The sequence below is a fragment of the Marmota marmota genome, unplaced genomic scaffold, assembly GCF_001458135.2.
Source record: "Marmota marmota marmota unplaced genomic scaffold, marMar, whole genome shotgun sequence".
NCBI lineage: Eukaryota > Metazoa > Chordata > Mammalia > Rodentia > Sciuridae > Marmota > Marmota marmota.
In genome coordinates, this window is record NW_025999990.1 from 15239742 (window position 1) to 15262820 (window position 23079).

General features: G+C 34.0%; 1 protein-coding gene across 3 annotated transcripts in view; it reads right to left on the minus strand.

The window, feature by feature from the left end:
* Nucleotides 1–23079, minus strand: part of Dcc (DCC netrin 1 receptor) — a 1055962-nt gene that overhangs the window by 180269 nt on the left and 852614 nt on the right. For all 3 annotated transcript variants that reach the window (XM_048806205.1, XM_048806204.1, XM_015482370.2), the window contains exons 13-14: nucleotides 19703–19844; nucleotides 11182–11292 (exon numbers count right to left, since the gene is read on the minus strand). In XM_048806205.1, the coding sequence (XP_048662162.1) occupies nucleotides 11182–11292; nucleotides 19703–19844 (253 nt within the window). The remainder of the gene's footprint in view (nucleotides 1–11181; nucleotides 11293–19702; nucleotides 19845–23079) is intronic.

Below are 23079 nucleotides of genomic sequence, written 5' to 3' on the forward strand. Positions count from 1 at the left end.
ATAGAAATTAAATAGTTAAACAGGCTAATAATTTAAATGACACCACAAGAAATAACTAAATAAAACCAAAGGTTTGGATAATCTAGGACATTCTAGAGGACAAACATTCAGACCTTCCAATAAGTTAGAGTAGGATAAAGTGATTGTGGTAGATTAAGAGATTTGAGAGCTATAAAAACTACATGCAATGTGTTGTCCTGGATTGCATTCCAGTTTGTAAAAATGATTTGTTAAGTATAATTTTGGGGTACCTGAGGAAATTCTAATATGATCAGAATATTAGGTAAGTTCATGATCAGCAAAAAGAAAAACAATTAAAAAACTAAGTTTGAAAAATAGCATGTAGCATATATTATTTCAAATAAACATATTTATCTATTTATTAAATGTTTCATGTATGTATAAACATATTTATAGATGTGTATAAAGACAAATTTAGAGAATATGAATTTTAGTTATAAAAATGATAATCTGATAACATCTGGCAGTGAGACTTTGGTCTGTATTTTCTAATGGCTAAGGTGTATATTTTCTGCTTCTGAAATGATCAGAGTATTCAGATGTTACAGTGAGCTAGCTGCTTATCTATAAATAACTGTCAAAGTTTTCTTAAATAGTACAAATGTGTATAAAAAAAGCCCTATGTTTATAATTGCCACATATTTCTACGATGCATATATTGCTGTAACATAATACTTTTATCATGTGTTATGATCCTCTAACCTTAAAGATGTTTTTGGTCTTAAGAAAATTCCTAATGAAAAGATTAGCTGGGAGTGGTGGAGCACTCTTGCGATCCCAGTGGCTCAGAAGGCTGAGGCAGAAGGATAACAAGTTCAAAGCCAGACTCAGCAACTTATCAAGATCCTATCTCAAAATAAAAAATAAACTTTGGATTAGGCAGAGGGGAGTGAAGGGAAGAGAGGGGATATGGAGATAGGAAAGATAGTAGAATGAAACAAACTTTATTGCCTTATGTAAAAATATACTACACCACTGGTGTGATCTTGCATCATGTACAACCAGAAGAAAGAGAAGTTATACTCCATTTAGATATGACGTGTCAAAGTGCATTCTACTGTCATGTATAACTAATTAGAACAATAACAACAACAAAAGTCTGGGGATGTGGTTCAGTGGTTAAGCTCCCCTGGATTCGGTCCCCAGTACCAGAGACAAAAACAAAAACTACAAAACAAAACAACAACAACAAAACCCTACATTTCCTTTTTTGGGGAGATGTTTGATATTTTCCCCTTATCCTTATGTTCGACTTTCCCATCTATTAATATTTTAGGTGTGCCAATTGTAAACACAATGGATCTGCATGCCTTTAAAATCCCAAACAATAACCTGTACTTAAACTAGTAAGGTTAACCCATTTAATGGTCTTATCATAATAGGATTTTTTCCACCATTTTATTATTTAATTTTTTTTTTTAGTTACAAATTGTTATTTTTCCTTTTGGATGATGTCATTTGAACAGGCTGAAAGTTCTCCTTCCCCACATTGCTTTTTTTTTTCTCCTCTCCTGGATGACACACTCTGCACTGCATCCTGCAGGCTGTTGATGATTTCAATTCTTCCCTCTCATCTTAAAATCTAAAGTGAACCGTATTTCTACTTTTCACAAGAACAGCACAAAACCCTCAAATCTCTCTGGTCTTCTTACCAACTCATATGTATCCATTCTTTTTACCCTTCCAAATATTGTTTTTTTATATTATAATTTTTTGATGTGCTTGTAGGGGACATTATTTTGCTTATCATTTTCCATTCTTTATCCCTCTCTCCCTTCCTCTATCCCTCCCTCCTTCCTTCCTTTCTTTCTATTTTCTTTTTCTTTCTTTCTTTTTCTTTTTGTACCAAGGATAAAACCCAAGGGCACTTAGCTTTTTTAATTTTTAATTTTGAGACAGGATCTCACTAGGTTGCTTAGGGGCCTCACTAAATTGCTAAGACTGGCTTTGAATTGTGATCCTCCTGCCTCAGCCCCACAAGCTGCTGGGATTATAGTTATGCACTACTGTGCCTGGCTGCTTATGGTTTTCTTTAATATTCAGTCTGTTTTCTTCTTCTTCTTCCTTTTTTTAAAAGAAAGGTACTTAACATTATTTACCAAAACATGGTTATGTTAAACACTTATTATTTTTTAAATGTAAAATGTGTTTCTGTGTCTCTTTTTCCTTGAATAATTATTTTAGTTGAATGTAAAATTCTAGGGTGGTTTTAATTTTTATATGTATTTTGAAGCTATTTTATTGTTCTCTGGTATAATTGTTGCTAGTAAGTTTTCATCACTTTCATTGTGTGCTGAATAAGTAATATGGTGTCAGGGTCATTTTAAAATGTTTTCTTTTCCTTGTCTTTATTTTTGGTAGTACCCAGTATCAAAGGTAGAACACTGCTCTTGAATCTAACAATTCAAATTTCATCAATTTTGAAGAATTCTCACTGCTCATCTCTTCAGAAACCCTCTCTCCTCAGTTCTCTGCTTTCTTTTGGAATTATGAATAATGCATATTAAATATTTTTGTGTTATGCCTTTGTCTTCTAATATCTCCTTTCCCCCACATTCCTGTGTCATTCTTTGCTGTGATCTGCACCATTTCTTTGGACCTATCTTTGTGTTTATTATATTTTGTCTTCAACTATGTTTAGTGTGCTATAAAACACACTGAGTACTTTTTATTTTAATGACATAAATCAATGGCTATAATTTTTCATGTTCATATTTTTATTTTGTTCTAAGCATTCAAAGGATTTATTCTCAAATTAATCTTGTCCTGTTGGATTGTTTTTGGTAAACTATCTAATTTACATATTTTCTACTGTTGAAGTGCTACATTTTTGACATTTGATACTTCATTACTTGCATCTTTATTACATAGTATCATCAATATCACCTATTCATCCATTTCATTTTTGTATGCATGTATTTATGTATGTATTTTTATTATTCATTAGTCACTTTATTAATCTGAAATTTTCTTTGCCTAATTTCACTTGCCTAATAATGTTTTCTCTTTGCCTTAAAATTATATTGATGGGCTGGAGTTGTGGCTCAGTGGGAGAGTACTTTCCTAGTATGACTGAGGTACTGGGTTCTATTCTCAGCACCACATATAAGTAAATGAATAAAATAAAGGCCCACGAACAACTAAAAATGTATTAAAAATTACATTGGTAATTTTGTTTTGAACAAGACCTAAAAGTTTCTTTTAAAAATAAGTAAATTCAGTTTTGTTCAATTTTAGAATGTCTCTCATTTAGGTGCATTTTAGTTTTTCCTTTCCAGTTGTTTTTATTTACTGCATTTTGCTATACAGAGTTGTGTTTTTTAAAATTTTCTCCAATGATTTAGAAAATATTTATTTGGAAGATTCTTTTAAAAAGTAATACTTAATGTTCAAAAGTAAATGTATGAAGACACGAATTAGTGTGAATATACTATGTATACAACCAGAGATATGAAAAATTGTGCTCTATACATGTAATAAGAATCATAATGTATTCTGCTATCATATAAAAATAAATAAATAAAAATAAATAAATATACAAATAAATATATATAAATTAAAAATTTACATTTAAAAAAAAAGAATCAGTTATACCACTCAGGCATTGTTATAATTTTGAAATAGATCCTTCCTATTAGATTACATGATCAATTTATCTTGAAGTGTTAATTGTAAAGATACATTGATTAAACATATAGATTTTATATTATTAAAAAAGTAATACTTAATGAATATGAAATTTCAATATGTTTACTTTCTATCAACTCAGAAAATAGAGGTTTTTATTTATTTATTTATTTTAGGTATCAATTAGGTAAATACCAGTATAATAGAATATGCTGATTATCTTTGATTTTTGTTCAACTTCCTTTAAATATTCAGATTATGTGGAATTCCAGATTTTTAAGCCTCTTTATTTCCTCTCTTTTTTTGACCTATTTTTCTGTTTCATATCTAGGGTGTCTTCTTTTATACCTTTTGGCTTCAAAATGATGCTAATATAAAAGTAAAATAAATCACAAACCCGCCAGTTTACCTTATGTTATGCAAACATTTGGTACAAGCATATTTATCTTTGCCAATGACTTGAACAACATTAAATTGCTGTTTTGCAGGTAACTGCACTACTTTCTCTATTGCTGCTACACTTAGTGGCTTAAATTACCATAAACCTAAGGCTTAAGACTACACACATTTATTATTTTACATTTCTGGAGGTTAGAAGTTCGGCCACAGGGCGCTGAAATGCAGGTGTCATCCAGGTTGCACTCCTTGTTGGAGCTCTCCCTAGAGCTTTCCTTGTCTTCTCAAGTTTCTACAAGCTGCCCCCCCCCCCNNNNCCCCGCTGCATCACCCCAACTTTTCTTTGTTGTCATGTCTCTTTCTGACACCAGTACCTTCTGCCTTCCTCATCTCAGGACACTTGTGATTACACTGGGTCTGTCTAAACCATCCAGGATAATCTCCCCATCTAGAGACCAGTAACTCAGTTGCATCTCCAAAGTCTCTTTTGCCAGGTAAGGTAACACGTTCAGAGGGGGACGTGTTCTGAGATTAGCATTTGAACGTGGAGAGGAAGTTACTCCAGTATATAACTCTTATATACTTAAGTCCTTTGGTTTTCTTTCAATTATTAGCCCCAAATTTATATTCTTCTGAGTTCTCACTCTTCTGCTTAAAATTATTCATTTTTGGAGACTATTTTTAAGTAAATATGGAAGTTTGGATATGCAGTATTCCTTCTTTCTGGGTGGTCTCATCAACTTAGATTTTATCATTATTCTGAAAATAAGCTTCCATGTGTGCTTCGCAGATCCCTGTTCTGAGTAGCATGCTTCATGCCAGGAGTGCCTTTGTGCTTCACTTCTCCAGGGAGATGCATATGGAGTGACCTCCATCTCCATATTAGTGGGTCAGGATAGCCTAGCTAGTTACCTTTCTCTCCTACCTTCACAAGTGTTTGCTGTGTCATTGTTGCACTTTCAGAAGTCTTTGCATACAGAACTTGCTAGCCTAGCTACTCCAGTTTAGGGTAGAGGTTTATTTTAAATCACTTTGTTCTTGATGGTGTATAACCAATTTCCACCTGTTCACTTAATAATGAAAAAAAAAAAAGGGGGGGGGCAATACAAACCCATCCCCAGGCTCAATTTCCTAGAGGATACCTTTATTGAACTTTATCACAAATTCTCTATTTCCTTATGCAAGAATTTTATATTAGACCTCGGGGAAATCTAATGATCTTGTATTTTTCTTAAGCTGAAATTTTGAGGCACAAAATAAGTACTTTAAAACTTCACAGCTGTCAGTAATAGCAATGCACTTTCCAGGGAACCTTGAACAAACAGTTTAGTTTGGTTTTATAATTACTTTAACAAAACATGCCAATTCAAAGGGCCATCCATAAGGAATTGGTGTATTTCTCCATGTTACTGTTCATTTTTGCATGCTTACACCAAGCAGAGAAGGCAAATGGAACAACTAAAGTCAAAGAAGGGGCAAGGTGGGGTGCCTTTAGCATCTGTAAATAGTGCTACCTTTTTTGGGTGGCTCTCAGGACTCAGAGTTACAGAATTATGAGTAGACACACTCAGAGGTCAGCAGGGAGAGCTATTCTTGCAGTTTTCCTCAACACAGATTTCTTCTTCATTAAAACAACCTCTGAGCATCACCACCCCACCACCACAATTTCACATTGATTTCAAAACGAATCCATCCTCCTTATCCATTAAAGGAAATCAAAGCAATTCTATGTTGTTGAGGGCCACAGACAAGTCAAGATGGCGCCTGGCACTTTGCCAGGAGGAGTGGTTTGAGAAGTAACGCCAGCGAGCCATTAAGATGATGGAGATTCCTTAATGACTGACTGCTGTATCTAGATGATGTTAATTAAGTTAAGCTGTGTGTAATTATTAAGATGATGAGGATTCCTTAATGACTAATTGATGTATCTAAATGATGTTAATTGAAACAAGCTGTGTATAATGAGTTAGGTATAAATACCTCTGCTGTCCTACAATAAAGCAGCTCCCGCTGTATCAACCTTCACAAGTTGCTTGTCACCCCCCGGTTATTTTGGAAGTTTCTGATTTTGAAACCATTAGAATTCAAAGCTTCCAAACATTAGCTATGAAGACTTTGGTGGAGATCATTTATATGTTATTCAATATTTAGATATTTATATGAATAAGTTAAAATTAAATGAATAATTAAATAATTTTTAACAAAGCGTCTCTCTTTCTCACACACATGCACACATACACACATATACATACACATACTCAGTCTGAATATTCTTTTGGAGCTAAGAGTGACTACTACTGTGATTGTTCATTAACCCATAGATTAATTCCTACCTGTTTTTTAAAACATTTTAAAATTAAAAAAGGAAATTAAAACTTTTTGTGGTGCTGAGAATTGAACCCAGGTTCTTTCTCATGCTAGGTAAGCACTCTCCCACTGAGCTACATCCCCAGCTCAAGAGTTTTACTTTTTGATATTTGAATTTCGAAGAAAACCAGAAGAAAGGAAGGGCATCAAAGTCATTTTAGGAAAGTATCTTTGTGGAATGCAATCATCAGTCAATAAATCGAGAAGGCTTTGGGACCATTGCTACTAATTTCTTGTAGCAAGTGAAACACTGCTTTACAAAGCAAGTTAAACAATTGCATTCCTCACTTTCATAGTTACATGTTTTGAAAGGGCTGTTAATTTCCTTTATGTTTGAGCAGGAACAATCTCAAATCTTCATTTCTAATGGTATCATTTGCAAGAAGTATCAACTCCACTAGCTTCCTGTTTTTATTTACCCTCTATCTTCAGATTGTTAATGTGTATGTGGGAATTGTCTTAGCAATTTTCATCCAAGTGAAGATAATGAAGAGAGGCAATATTTGAAATGTGTTGAGATAATCAGCGGGTAAAGGAGTAACAATTGGATAAGGAAGGATGCATACAAAACCAGTAGTGGCAGAAAGAATATTGCTAAAGGCATTTGTTTCAAAGAATGTCTGTCTGCTATCAGACGCTCCTCCATGACACCCTCCTGGACAGAATGCTCAAGTACTACTTGTTCCTACCAAGTCTGTTTCTGTCACTGCAGCAAAGAGCTGTCTATGCTTCTCTAGAGCTCTTCTCATCTTTTTCATGTTGGAACTCCCCACAAGTCAGCATTCTTCAAGTTCTTAACTGGATTTCATGATAACTGCATCAATACTCAAATAAGGAAAAAGGAGGAGTGTGGCACGTACAAGGGAGACGATCATAAAGCAAGAGCATGGGAAAGTTCAAATAGATCCAAAGAACCGTTCATCACTACCTTACGCCTCAGTCCTACTAAGAGACTGTTGATTAAAGCAGGCGTAGGAACTGCATGATACACAGAATGCACAGACATGAAAAAGCTGGTGTTAAAGGGAAGTTGTGAGGGACCCTTTAAGAAGCTGAGGTTTTATATTTTGGTTCTACTTAGACTGTGACGCAGAGTCAGGAGAAAGAGCACATAACTCAAGTGCTGAGTCCCATTCATTCTGGATATTTTATAGGACCTTCAGCACCTCAGCTCCATTTATTTTCACTCCTTCCAGTAAGAGATACAGCTCTCCAGGTTTGGGTAAATGATGTGACCTCATTCTTTAGGATCTCTTGCTTTAGATCACTGTCGCTATACACCAGGTCAGTTGTAAGGGATCAGCAGAGACTTTGCTTTTACACTGCACTGAATCCCAATTCACAGAGCTGAGTCAGCAGGACCAGCTTCAGTTGATCAAGTTAGTGAAATTTCCTTAGCTTAAGTTCCTCTTTTTAATGTAAAACCAATAATAATATGCTCCATAAGGGTAGATGAGATGATAAAACACAACTATATAAAACTCAAACATTATTTCTCAAGTGAGAAGAAAAATGAAGTACATGTGTAGCTTGTTGTATAAGACAGAGCACCTCTCATGATTTTAGGTCTGATTTCATTGGTCTCCTTGCCATACCTCAAGTATCAGTGGGGCTCCAGACTCAGAGCATCTGTTCTTGTTGTTTCTTCTGGCCAGAAGACTCTTGACTGACCTATTAGCATGGCTGCTACCCCATCACTGCCACTTTCTTAATGCCTAGGCTGTAATTTTTCTAATCAGAGAGATCTTTCAATCTAGCAAATGAACACTACTCCTTAATCATTTCTATTGCTTCTACAAACTTTACTTTTCTTTAGATATATTTACCACTACCTATCTCTGTATCAATAAGATGTGTACACTTTGAGAATAACAACTTTATTTATTGACTTTCCCCCTAGAACTTGAAATAATGCCTGACACATACAGATTTTCAACAAGAAATACTTTGAAGAAACAAAAGCACCCATGAATATTCCCTAACCTATTAGTGAAGGATGTGAACTTGGTGAAGTGAGACTTTGGGTCAATTATGTAACCTAAGACAAGTTAACCTCTCTAAGCCTCAAGTTATTTTTCTGCAACTCCCATATTACCCGTAGGGTTGTTCTGATTGGGTTGCTCATGTTTCCCTACTTCTGGTATATCTTTATGCCTCACAGTAATCTCTCCAAAATGCAATCTTAATTAAATTGCTATATTAAAAAAAAATTAATGACTTGTGTAGTACAAACTAGTTATGCTTTCAAAGCATACTTAAGACAATGTTTAAAATCTTTAATTTGCTATTGCCAGATTTAGAACCTGCCTGTCTTACAAACCTCATCATATGCCATTTTTCTGTTTCTGCCTTGATGATTTTTTTTTGCAGTTTCCTAAGATCCATTATCTCTTTTGACTGCAAACTTGCATTAATCTTATTCTGTGCTCCTCATCCTCAATTTCTAATGCACACTTTTGCATAGCTAAATCTCACTTATGTTTAAGTCTTAGTTTTAATGCAAGTCTTCTATATGTCTGCTCATTCACTTTCCTCTTTATACTTTTTTCTCTATATCTATCTGTCCATCCATCCATCCATCCATTCACTTGTCTGTCTAGATACCTATATAGTTACGCATCTATCCATCTGTCTATCCATCTGCCCATCCATCAATCCATTGATCCATCCAATCTATGTTCAAGCATAAGATAGTATAAACACCCAACCAGTTTTAAACCATAACAATGGCAATTTCCTATGATTTTACTAAAATGTCTGTCTTTGTTACACTCTAAGCTCCATGAGAGAAGAAAAACGTCTTTTCAATTTCTTACTGTATCCTTCAAGTTAAGCACATTGCCTGGTAACTTTTCTATAAATATTCTTTGAATTAATATGGTATCATATGGCAATGATCATTACGACTGTGAATGTGAAGACAGAATCTGTTGATTGTTTTACAGCCACCATAGTTTTTCTTTAATAAAACTAAATCTGTAATCATGAATGACAATGTGTTATTTAGAAAGAGAAGATAGGAAATATGGAGGAGAGCGCAAAAAAGGAGTCCCAGAAGGGACAGAAAAACTTGAGAAAGGATAATGGAAGAAGTAGAATAAGAAAAAGAATGAGAAAGAAAAAGGAAGCTAACACATGGATGTATAACCAATGTGATCCTGCAATCTGTACACGTGGAAAAATGAGAATTCATACCCTATTTGAATCAAATGTATCATATGTCAAGATCATTGTATTGTTTTGAGCAACTAATAAAAAAATAAAATAAAGAGTGAGGAAAAAAGAAGGGGCATAGAATCTTTTAAAAATTATTTGTGTGTGTGTGTGTGTGTGTGTGTCCCCCTAGGGATTAAACCCAGGAGCACTCTACTACTGAACTATATCCCCAGTCCTTATTTTTTATTTTGAGCCTGGGTCTCACTAAATTGGCCAGGTTGACCTTAAACTTGTGATCCTCCTGCCTCAGCCTCCTGATTTTCCAGGGTTACAGGTATGTGCCACCACACCCCATGGGGCATAGAATGAATCTTTCTTTCTTTCTTCCTTCCTTCCTTCCTTCCTTCCTTCCTTCCTTCCACCAGGGATTGAACTCAGGGGCACTCAACCACTGAGCCACATCTCCAGCATTTTATTTAGACACAGGGTCTCACTGATAGGGTCCAACTCCCTATCCTCTTGCCTCAGCCTCCCAAGCCTCTGGGATTACAGGCCTGCATCACTGTGCCCAGCTGAGACATAGAGTCTTTATTCTCCATATTTACTTGAACAATTTCAGGTCCAAAAATTAAAAAAATAAGATAATTTCAGTATCTGGTATTTAGTCAGTCATCTTGTCACGATATTTCTAACATGTATATGTTTTCTTTTTCAATCTAAATTTTTCTTGGTCCTGGTTTTAATCACCTAGACTTAAGTACACTGATCTTAACCTACTTCTCTTTCAAGCACCTCTCATTTGCATAAATTGTTACCTCAAATTCTAGATAGTTCATTTACATTTTGTTACTTAGAATTGTTTCCATTTCTCCCTTTATTCATTTCTCTTAAATTTTACCTAGACATGATGTTTTTAATTTCAGGAGCAATTTCTCATCTACTAATTTTAAGCCTTCTACTCATATTTTATTTATTGATATGTGAATTTTATATGAACCTTAATATCTCATTCATGAATGCCTCAAGACAACTCTCAATTATGCAAATTAAGTTGGTTTTCCTTTCTGTCAAGAAGTCAGTGTCAAATATGATGATATCATAAGCAAGTTAAAAAACACACCCTGATGTTTTTCAGGCACATGATAAGAAAAAGGAAGACAAGGCAACTAATATAATTTTATTTCCTGATTACTGTCAGAAAGCAGAGCAATTCTTCTGAAGAAAATGTTTCTGGTCAATTACTTAAAGTAAAATAAACTGAAAATATCTCATTTCAGATTATACTAGGGGAAAAGTCATCTATTTTGAGGATTATAATTAATGCATATTAAATTCTACCCCTTAATGGCATGAAGATTCTATTTATAAATTTGTTTTTTGGACTTTGTTTTGTTTTGCATCTGAATAAATGTCCCCCAAGTTGTAGTTCATTACTTTTCTAAGGGAAAGCTGCATTGATCTTATTCTGTGCTCCTCATCTTCAATTTCTAATGCACACTTTTGTATACCTAATTCTCACTTATCTTCAAGTCTCAGTTTTAATGCAAGTCAGGGAACAACGAACACCAGAAGAATGCCAAAATCAGAGTGTGAATGATTGGTGGAAAGTCTTACCATCTAGGTCATTCTCTGGGGTCTCCGCTGTATGCCAGTTGGAAGGTGGTCCAGTGCCATTGACCGTCATGGCTGATACTTGGAAACTGTACTGACTTCCCTTCTCCAGGCCTATGAAAATATTTCCAACAACAACAAAAATAGTTATTGAAAAACAAGTATTTCTAGCTGGGTTTCCAAAGTTTTAGCAAAATTTTAAAAATAGTTGATATGGTTTACATTATTTGTGACTGTTGTGGCAATTATTGTTATTTTGACTAAAAGAGAAGAAGTATAACAGCAAGAAATCAAATTATTTTTCATATATTCTCATGTATTTTTTCCAGTTTATAAAAATGTATCATGAAAATAGCCTCAGGGCAGATGCAGAATATAAAATATGAATGATGAAGAAATAATCAAAAATAGCAAGACTCATTTTTCCTCACTGTTCAGAACAGCCATGCCTATAAATCAAGAATAGTCAATCTAAAAATGTATGTCTCCATCATTCATTCAAGGTCAGTGATTATGTTTTTTGGGGGTGCCAAGAGAGATGATTCCAAAGCCACTGCACTTCAGTAGAAAATACAAGAACTTTCATCTCTTGAAACCATCTTTTGAGTAAACTTGGATTCATATCAGCATCCATACTAAGGGGGAAGGAAGTCAATCTCTATGATAATTTGGACACATTATTTTACATATAATGATGGCATCAGGGCTTATTTTAGAGAATACAAGTAGACTAGAGAGATTCTGTAGACCATTAATCTGGAATGCGTAAATTTTTGATGTGATTTTTTGATCTTTCATCTTACCTAAATTTCAATGTAGCTTATTAACATGACAAATAATTGTAAAACTAATGATACTTGTTGCTATGATTGAATATCTCCTTCAAAACTCATGATGAAACTTAATTGCCATCCTAACAGTGTCCAGGAGACCTCCGAGAGGTGATCAGTCCATGAACACTCTGCCATCATAGTGGATTAATTAGTGGTTGCAGGAGAGAGTTCTTGATAAAAAGGATAAGTTTAGCCCAATATTTTTCTGCTTGTGCATTTTCCTGTATTCCCACCTTCTGCCAAGGGATGATCCTGCCCAGGTATAGGTGCCATGATCTAGGACTTCCCTATCTCCAGAACCATGAGACAAACCACTATTTTATAAACTATCCAGTCATTATATTTCTGTAATAGTAGCAGAAAATGGATTAATCCACTTAGTGAAAGACCATGTGACATTCTTGAGACAATGAGAACTCAAGTTAAATTGTTAAGAACTTAAATCTCAAGGATTCAAACAACCATAAAGATTAAAAAATGTAGTTGGTTTTTGTTGTTTCCCCCGTTAATATGAAATAAGCAGAGATATTTGATACTTAGAAATGTATATAATTGAAATGAAGTATTTGGGAAATAATGACTACATCAAGACTAAATTTCAAATTTGTAGATCTTTGTATAGGAAGATGATTACTTAATACTAAGAAGAATTCTAACTCGCTACTAGTAGGAGATGATGTTTTAAGTGATGGATAGAAAGAACTTGTTAATGTCAAGTGCAGTTAACTCCAATGGATAGTATTATTAGAGAAAATCATCCAATAAATTCACACGCAAAAAAACATGTTTATAATACAAAATGTTATTCTCTGAAGAACTTTAATCACATAAAGTAGATCAGAAACTCCATGTATTAGAATGTAACTGGTACTGTTGTAGTCCTTATTTTTATCTATTGTATGGTATAACCACAGACTTTCCAAGAGTACCTGTTGCATGAAAGAGACACATACAAAATCACCCTTGAAAAATCCACCAAAAATGATTGGGTTCAGTGATATTTAACAAAGGAAATATTAGGTGAAAATAGCATGCTCAATATTAGCAAGGTGGCAAAGAGAATATCCCTTCCAAATGTATGCAGTGGAAAAGCTCTTCACGTCACCTCTGCCACCTCTGCCATGAAGTTTTAGCACCCAATAAACATCAGTGGTCCAGGTCCCTCTGAAAATTCTGCCAAATTTCTTTGAAGTATCATATTTTATTTTAAAATAGCTTTGGCTTTACATTTTATTCTAGAATATAGCTGAGTTATTGAATCTCTCTCATCATAAACACCTAGAAATATGAGGTTAATTATAAAAAAGTTTAAATGTGTAGATAGAATTCCTCTATTAAAGGAAATCTTAAACAATGTCTAGTAAAATGATTGATCTAACGCTGGGCATCTGAAAAAGTGATGCTGTAAATGCAGCAGGCATACTTTTAGGGAAAGAAATTCACCAAGGAAGGAACTCATTGGCAACAGTTTTGCTTGTAAGAAAAGTTCTTAAGTAAGAAAGTGTACTAAATTTGCTTTACCATAATAAACATACAGATACACCATAGTTTCCCAGTGGTTTAAAAAAAATTTCCTCTGTTAGGATACATTCACCTGAGTTTTTGGATTATAAACTCAGTGCCGTTGTTATTAGTTATTTCTCAGCAGAGTTAAGACTGTGACCCTTTTCTTTATCTAGTTAAGCACAGGATGCCATGGTGGGCAGAAGCAGAAATTAACTGGAAATTACCTTTAGAATTTTAAGTTTCAGAAGTTCCTGCTTTAGTGTTGTGAGGGGGTATACTTGGCTGGGTAAGCTTTAGAGTACTCACAGCTCTTCCTTCTTTTTTTTTTAATGCTTTATTTTGTACAAGGGATTGAATCCAGGGGTATATTAATACTGATATATATCCCCACCTCTTTTGATTTTTAATTTTGAGATAGTCTTGCTAAATTGAGAGTCTTCCTAAATTGCTAAGGCTGGCCTCAAATTTGTAATCCTCTTGCCTCAGTCTCCAAAATTATTGGAATTACAGGAATGCACCTCAGTGACTGGCTCTCAAAGCTCCTTTAATTTCAATTTCCAATTGCAAGTAATTAGCTAATAATACATGTTTCCACCTTGTTTGTGTCAAGGCCAGCCTACAAAGTGCTTATAAAAGCAATTTACAAATTTAATAGATATAAATATATCTAACAATTTGTATAGTGATTTGTCAGTTATTTTCTCACTTGATTTCAAATACACTGTGATTTTGGCACAGAATACATTACCCCTATTTTAGATAGATAGGAGGAGAATAAGGCACAGAGAAATTAAGCAAGGGTACTGGTGTTTTAATCAGCAGCTTCTGCGCTTGGGTGAAGAATATGTCTCTGTCCTTATTCCTGCTATGCTGTAGATACTGTTACTCTCCTTAAAGGACCAACAGTCCAGGCTGAACCCAAAAGGGACATCAAAAATGAATGTAAGGCACTCTTCAGGAATACAAGGAATTTGTAATCATGAAGATCATTTCCAGAATTAAGTCAGGGGTAAGCAGACAGGATAGATTTGATGGTCCTATTATTTTGGCAGTGGATTAATTTAAGAGATCATTAACACCCCAATATCCCTTTATAAAAAGAATAAAGATAAAAAAACCTGTTATCCTGTTAGGAAAATGAAATATCTTTTTATTGTTTTTGTTGTACTGAGGATTGAACCCTTATGCTTATGAGGCAAGCATTCTACCAGCTGAACTATATCCCCTGGCTAAGATGAAGTATCTTTAAGAGTTAAACCAGCAGTGACCATAACCAAGCAATTTGGGGGAGACTCAACTCCGATGGTTGATATCAAAAACTTTTTTCAATGTTTCATTCATTCATTAGAAGTGGAATAAAGGAAAGTCAGAATAATTAATGATTTTTTTGTATGTGTACTTCTAGAAGCTATTATCTTGTATGTATTTCCTAAGTAAAGACAATGGGAATTTATTAAATAATATTTTTTAAACAAATTGGTTGGGAAAGCTTTGATTTAATGTTTTATAGAATTCCTCAGCTCCTTTAGCTGCAAAGGTCACCTTCAATTCCTATTATTTAATAGGTATCTGCATGTTTGCACTATTGCTTAACTCTCATACCCTAACATGTACACTGCCTATACAAAATGTTTGTATTTTATCTAGAGACAGGGTTTCACTGAGTTGCTTAGTGTCTTGCTTTTGCTGAGGCTGGCTTTGAACTCATGATCCTCCTGCGTCAGCCTCCTGAAACACTGGGATTATAGGTATGAGTCACTATGCTCTGTTCCACTACTTCTTAATTGTGTGCCCTTGAAAAACTTTCTAGCTCTTTCTACGTATCTAGTTTTTAATCAACAATACGGAGATATATAAATTAAAAAAGTAATAAAATTAAATTTGAAAACGTTTGTAAAACTTTTAAAATAGTGACTGCTGTCAAAATTCAGTAAATAATGATATGGCTGTTACTGTTAAATATGTTAATATTGTATTTAATGTCAGTGATCTTTTATAGAGGAATATAGCACAGGATCAAGTCACTTACAGTAAAATGAACTAAAGATGACAATACGGTATAGACAAGGAACACCTATGGAGGGGTAGAACATCTATGATCTAATTGAGATTATGCTGTAACTAGTTGCAGATTTTAGCAATGTCACTCTCCAGGCCTCTTCTGTAAAGCAAGGGGTTTGGTGAGATGAACAGTGTGGTGCTTGTCAACCCTGAAGTTAATCTCAGAGGGTGTGTGTGTGTGTGTGTGTGTGCGCGCGCGTGCATTTGATTCCTAGATGCTTCCAATCTCAACTTCATTCTAAAGCACATGTGTTGTCACTAGCACTGCTTTTCTTAGTTGTAAAAGTTTCTGTTGTTGAAAACAGATTATTTTTGCCCATTCCTGTCCCTAATAAGAAATTCCAAGGTCTGTAATTCTTCTGTTTCAATTTCTTAGATCATATGGTAAATGATGAGACATTATTCATATAATATAATTTCCCTAATGTTAACCTTGTTATAAAATTGCTATGCTATTGTTTCAATGTTTCAGTCTATAAACTATCAATTCATGTTTACCATTATGCTTATTATATATTGGCCATGAAATACCAGAACTCTCTTAAACTCAATCTCAAATAACCTTTTCTGAAGAGCACTCAAAAATAGAAAAACAGCACTTTAAAATTTAGTTGACACGGGTTCCTACAATAAAACTGATAGCAGCCATTTAAAATCCTTGTTAGAACCCTGAATTACTTTGTTACTGCAGATGTCTCATTATCTTAGCAAAAAACATGCACAACAAAAAACACCTGTCTAACAAAGAGAGGATTAAAAAAAAAGGTTTGAGTCTCTACACCTGAATATTTATAAAATACAAATGAATCATTCAGGCATTTCCAATTTTCTAACAGCCAAATCAATATATCCATGTATCTTACAGGCACTGAAAACATGGGGTCAAATCCTGTACATTTTACAGTGCTGCAGATTTATATGGAAAATCAATTACTTCTACTTACTACAAAGTGTATCCGTTACTAGATATGTCCTGGGGACAAGTCTAAACCACAGCCAATCTTACAGAGTATAGTACTTTTTGCATCTTAATGCTTTTGGAAATATTCCCCAAATGTCTAGAAATGTTACAGGTATTTCTGAAGCCAAGTTACAAGGTAGAGGAGAAGAAATAAAATTTACAAAGCTTGTTTTAAAATTTTTAAGAGTATGACAGTATTCACCAACTTTTTTATTGCTTTGATTCAAATTAAAAAGGAGTACTTGTGACACTTTTGCAATAAATATCATGAGCAGTTATAATATTACTGTTCAGATTATATTTTCATTCCTAAATGCATTTTTATAACTCTTGAAATGAAGAACAAGATGAATAAAGCTTCAAGGTTAAATTCCAGATTTCCACAAATCTATAAAGATGGGAATGGGTATTTGTGACCTATACACAAAAATAACCTAATCCATCCTAATTCTTTCTAATTCAGTCTTTGGCTGGAATGATAATAAACTAGGGTAGTGATGGGTTACCCTGTGTTGATTTGAAATTCATATTTTAGATGAATCCAAATGCAAAACTGAATTATTTATTTTTGAATGAGTAACATTTATTAGAGTTTACAATTGAAAATGATTGTCCTTAAGAGGAAAAACAATAAAGTATCTATAAGAGTTGAATAATGTCCTCCCAAAATTCATGTGTAACTGAAACAGTAGCATGTGACCTCACTTGAAAATATGATCCTGCAGATACAATTAGCTAAGGAGCTCAAGATAAAATCTTTCTGGAGTTAGAATGGGGCTTAAATTCAATGGTTGTTGTCCTCAATCAAAGAGGAGAGGAAAGGACATGCACAGACCGGAAGGTGATACAAGGAGGAGGCAGAGATGGGAGAATTCACCCACAAGCCAAGAACTCCCAAGATCTGTTGGCAAGTAGTAGGGATTCTTTCTTGGAGCTTTGGAAGGAAGCAGCTCTGCCAACACATTGATTTCAGAAATCCAGGCTCCTGAACTGTGGCAATAAATTTCCATTGTTTTAAGCCACCAAGTTTTTAGCAATTTCTTATGGCAGCTCAAAGGTGAATACAGGTTCTTTAGCAGTGAAAAAGCTAATGCCTATCAATCTTTCTTTAAATGATTTTACCTTCTGTAGAGGAAAAGTACTGATGTTTTATGTACATAGAAGGTCAGAGTCTTAATTTTATAATACTGATCTCAATGTGTATAATTCTATTTGTCAAAATAACTCATAAATACTAAACAACTCAAACCAACAAATTCTGTTGGCCAAAGGCTACTACTACTCTTCATCTATTTTAGAATGCTTCCTTCTCACTTATTCAGCTGTTAGGGAGTCAGCATTAGTGGGAAGGAGTTCTCAATTGTGGCGACTAAAAGTTGTAAAATACAACTATAGTCTTGATGTTTTATTTGTTTTTTTCCTTTACATATGCAGTTACATAGTTTATTGTTACAAAATTAAGCAACCCTGGAAATTAATATTTTAGCACATATGTATTCTAAATATGAACATGAATGCATATTCTTATTATAAATTGGACTTCTGCACTGAAACCGTTTCAAGACTGAGTTATTCACTTAATGATATGTTTTAAGTATTCAATATGCAATTTAATATTTGTATACTGCATCATTCTCAATATATGTATATTTCATAAAGATTGTGTCAGAGTATTTTTAGGTAACTGCATAAAGTATATTTAAAAAAATTGTTTTCTATGAAAATAATACTGCAATGACATGTTTTTACTTTAAAATTTTGCAAAACAATTAGTACAATCGTTCCCTAGGATAGGCCTGGATGTTGGAAAGCTGGGTAATATCTCTATGAAAAAAAATATATGCACACAGATATATACACATTTAAAACTAGCCATATGTAATACATGTGAATACATTGCTTTCCAGGAAGATTCTAGAAATGTTCCATCCCCAAAACAGTATACCAGAGCTCATGTTGCTCAAATGCTTTCCAGGTATGTTTTTAGACAAGGAAAATGCTAATTCATTTTTAACTTGAATTTCTCTTTTCACCTATGAGAGTGAACATTTTACCACATTTATTAGTTATTTTTAGTTCTGTGAATTGAATATCCAATCCTTAGTTTTTCTGTTGTAATGCCTTTCCTTTCTTTTATAAAAATAAGTTTATTCTATATTTCTAATGTTTTTCATTTGAGGAGGGTCAACAATCACAACTTTTAGAACTTCAAACTTCTATATCTGTAAACAAAGACACTTGAATTAGAATATTCTTGGGGTCTCTTCTAGTCGAGTCTCTTATATCTTAGGAATTATACTACAATATTTTTTAACAAGATATTTCAGTTTGGGCCATTTCTCTCCACATAAACTACATGTTGTGCTAAGCATCCTATTCAATGATTTTTATCATCTTCCCATTATTTAATAAGGAGAAAAGAAACAAAACATAGGAGACTGGCTTTGTAAAAGCATTTCAAAGAACTTACTCTTAGATTCAACCATATCTGCCTAGGAGATTCTTTCCAGAATTAAAACAGGTAATGTGATTTTTGATGACATACCTTGTATGCATTCTCACCATTATGTTAAAATTTTACATATATAAACATAAAAAAAACCAAACATACACCTAAGGTGGTGGGAAATTCTCTTGGTGAAAATTGGAACTAGTTTTCATAAAGAAACTTGACCCACTATGAATTCTACCAATATTGTTTAAAGGTAAAATTACTTATATATTCATGGAAATTAGATAATTTTTTTCCTTTTATATCCCAATCTACCATCTTCCTCCCTATCCTCACCCCTGGTGGTTGGGAGAGGGGGACCAAAATGACTTAAACCTGGAGCCATTATATTAGAAAACTTTTAAAAGATATTAGTTCAAAAGTTAACATTCATTAGATAACAGGAGTTGTTGAATCTCAATGCTGAAAAGGTAATATAGATAGAAATTCTACAATAGATGTATTAAGATGATAATCCAGATGCAAAATACATAAGGAAAAGCATTATAGCGAATATGAAGTTAAAAATATAAAGGTTATTCCTGTTCCGGCCAATAAATGTCACCTGCCAGGAAAAAAAAAATCAATGTTCCTTTGAAGTGAGAATATATTTTATTCCTAAAGCATTTAATTCATCTAAACCTTGCCAGACCGCACTGTGTGAACACTGACCTGTGAACAGGTACCAGAGATTGTTTGGCTCCAGTGTTTCCATCTCACCCCTGCGGGTTGTCTTTCTGTGTCGAATTTTATAGCCAGTAATAAATCCATTCTGTGTTCCTGATGGAGGAGGAAGCCAGCTTACTTTGATACTCTGTAAAATAATAAATGTAAATTAAAACATTGGAGGAAAAAGGGACAACAGGAGAGGGTCAAAGAAGTGACCCGGACAGAAGTGTAAATAAAATAGAGAGGCATGAGGAGAGGGATTATCGCCTAGGACCAAATTGCATCCATTTCTACAATCTGACAGTATCCATAGTTGTCTTATTTTAATAAAAATGCACATAATCCATTTTATTGATTCATGCATAACCACCTCTTCTTTGTAAGCACTACTGAAATGATAGCAAAATATTTCACATGTTCTAAACCATAAAAAGAAAATTAGAATGTATTTGGAAGGTGCATATTTGAGAGAAGTGTGGAGACTGAGTCAAAGAAGAAAACTGAAACCTAGATCCTTTCTTTAGAGATATTCCTGAAAAGCAAGGCAATTTTTTATGAAAATATTCAGGGAATTCTGGGAATTATTGCTTCCTAAGTAACTGAGAGGATAAACAAAAAATTCCTAAGGATCAGGTAAACTCCAGGTTCCTGTGCATGCTCAGTAAATTAGTTCTTTAACCCACATTGATTTTGCAGCATTTGGAAGATTTACCCTCTATAGATACTGAACACAAAGACACAGATTCAGATATCAGGCACAGAAGAGAACTGGATGTAGGCAAGGGCTACTAGATAGGAGATGTGAGAATTCCATGTCCTCTTCCTTCTTCTGCTACCCAGAGAAATAACAAGCAGGTGTATGCTTCCCAGAGAGAATGTCAAGTAATCCTTTTCTAGAGAAAATTAATAACTTTATCCTAGAGAACAGGATCCCTGAACAACCTCCCAATAAGGGGGCCGCCACTTAACAAGCCCACCAGACACTAGAATTTACACTTTGTAATCATCTTTTCAGTATTTCATTTTAATGTCAGTTGACAATTTAAGACTACTAGGTTTCAAAGAAAACCTTTAGCATAAAAGGTAGATGAAAAGTAATACCCTCAAAGGTAATGGAACCTCAAAGAAACAATGATAATACATGTAATAGGAGGAAAAAGGCAACAAATACCCTTATGATCTAAAATGAAACAGGTATACATGAAAGGAGACAAATGTAGAGGTATTAAAATATTTTAAAAGTATGACAAATACAATTTGATTATACAAATTAAATATTCAATAGGTAAATCACAACATAAATTCAAAGAAGTCTCCTAAAATTCACTGAGGAATAAATACAATCATAGGAAATTGGAGACAAAAGGTATTAGATGTTTAGTCTATAATTCCAATACCCAACTGAATAGAAAAAAATCAAGGAAAAATAAAAGATATAATTAGCAAAATATAATAATAATTATTAACCTTCTTCTCAATAAAAATCTTGCAGAACTGGAAGATTTGGAGACTTTAGTCTTAAAGGAATTGTGGAATATTTTACATAATTAATGAAAAATAATCATGTAAAAGCACATCACTAGGGTGGAGATTCAGAGTGGAGGGAAAAATAACAAGTCACAGAAAATATGATCAAGAGAAATAACGTCCTCAGGTTTCTCAATCAGAACATGTGAAGTTTGATAACAATGGGACATACTTAAATAAAATTCTAATCAACATATTTCAATCTAGAATTCTGTCTACTCAAATAAATAGCACATGTCCAGAGCAATGACATATGCTTGTTTAAGCGTAGTGTATGGAAATTCGAGATAGAATAAAGACATCCTTCCACGTGCTCCCTTTATCAAGAAGAGGATGAAGGATACACCCTAGGAGATGTAGAGTGCAAACTTTCCTAGAGTTTCTCACTCTGGGAAGAGAGAGAAAGTCCAAAAGCCAAGAGAAGGAAATAGGAGTCCAGAATAGAGAGATAAGTATGAAATTCTCAGGAGGACAAGGAAGAAAATTTCAATATGATATAAAGTCTGATATGATGCGACACTAGACTTAAATGAGTATAGACTGTATAATTCCATTCATACAAAGTTTTAGCACAGGCAAACTTAACTTATACTAATAGAAAATAGAAGAGTATTTGCCTATGATCATTGCACTGTGTGACTGTGAGGTTGATGAGACTGAATTGGGTATAAGGAGACTTTTGGAGATGATGGAAGTCTTCAGCATATTGATTTTATGTTTGTTATAATGCTAAATACAAATGTCAAAATAGACTGTAATCAACTGAACTCTGTCTCTCCAAACTTTGTGTGTTGAATTCCCAACTCCCAGTCCTTCAAAATGTGACTGTGTTTGGAGACAGTTCCTTTGAAGAGGTAATTAAGATTAAATGATGTCACTAGGGTAGGCTCCACTTTGATATAACTTGTGTCCTTAGAGAAGAACTGTAAGGATACCGATACAGAAGAAAACCACATGTAGACACTGGAGACGAAGCCAGTCATCTCTAGGCTAGTTATATTCTATGAAGCTGCTCCTACAATAACTTTGTGAAAACTGGACTATTGCTCCTGGGTGAAATATAGATTTAGGTTCCTTCCATCTGTGCTTATAATATATTTGTCAACTTGACTATACATAATCTTTTCTGAGTGTTAAAGATATTTTATTATATATTATTGTTGATTCATTAACATCGAATGTTAATACTTAAAACAAGTGATTTATCTCATGTTTTCTCTAGAGGGCAGATCACCATTGTTTTGCATTGAACACATCAGTATTACACTTGAGAGCCATTTAAAAGAGCAAAACCACTAGCAAATACACACAAATGCAAAGAGATGGCACCAAAGAGACTGAACAAGGACACTGGTTTCCAGTATGAGAGCTGAAGCAACCAGGTTGAGTGTAATCTTGCTCAACCTCAGCTGTGAGCATGTGCTTTGATGACTCCAAGTTTTCACTGCTCTATGTAAGAACACAAAAGCAAAGCACCATGGGTATTTATTTTTGGTTCTAAATGAATTTTAGTAAGTACACAAACTCACAGATACAGAATCTGCAAATGGTGAGGATCAACTATAATTCTGTATTAAACATGTTTTAATAATTTTTGGAGAATCTTGTTATATAAATGATCAGATTATTCAGGTTATTAGAAAATATTTGAAAGAATATGATACCACTGAGGTCATTCACAGAGAGGAACCTCTTCTATTGATATTTGTTAACATTTATTTATAACCTACTATAGATCTGGCAAAGATCTGCACACACTACATAAGAATTGTTTTTTATACTCATGATGATTCTGTGACTTAAGGTTCACCGGTATGCCCTTTGTATAAACATGTAAGTGGGGACACAAAGTG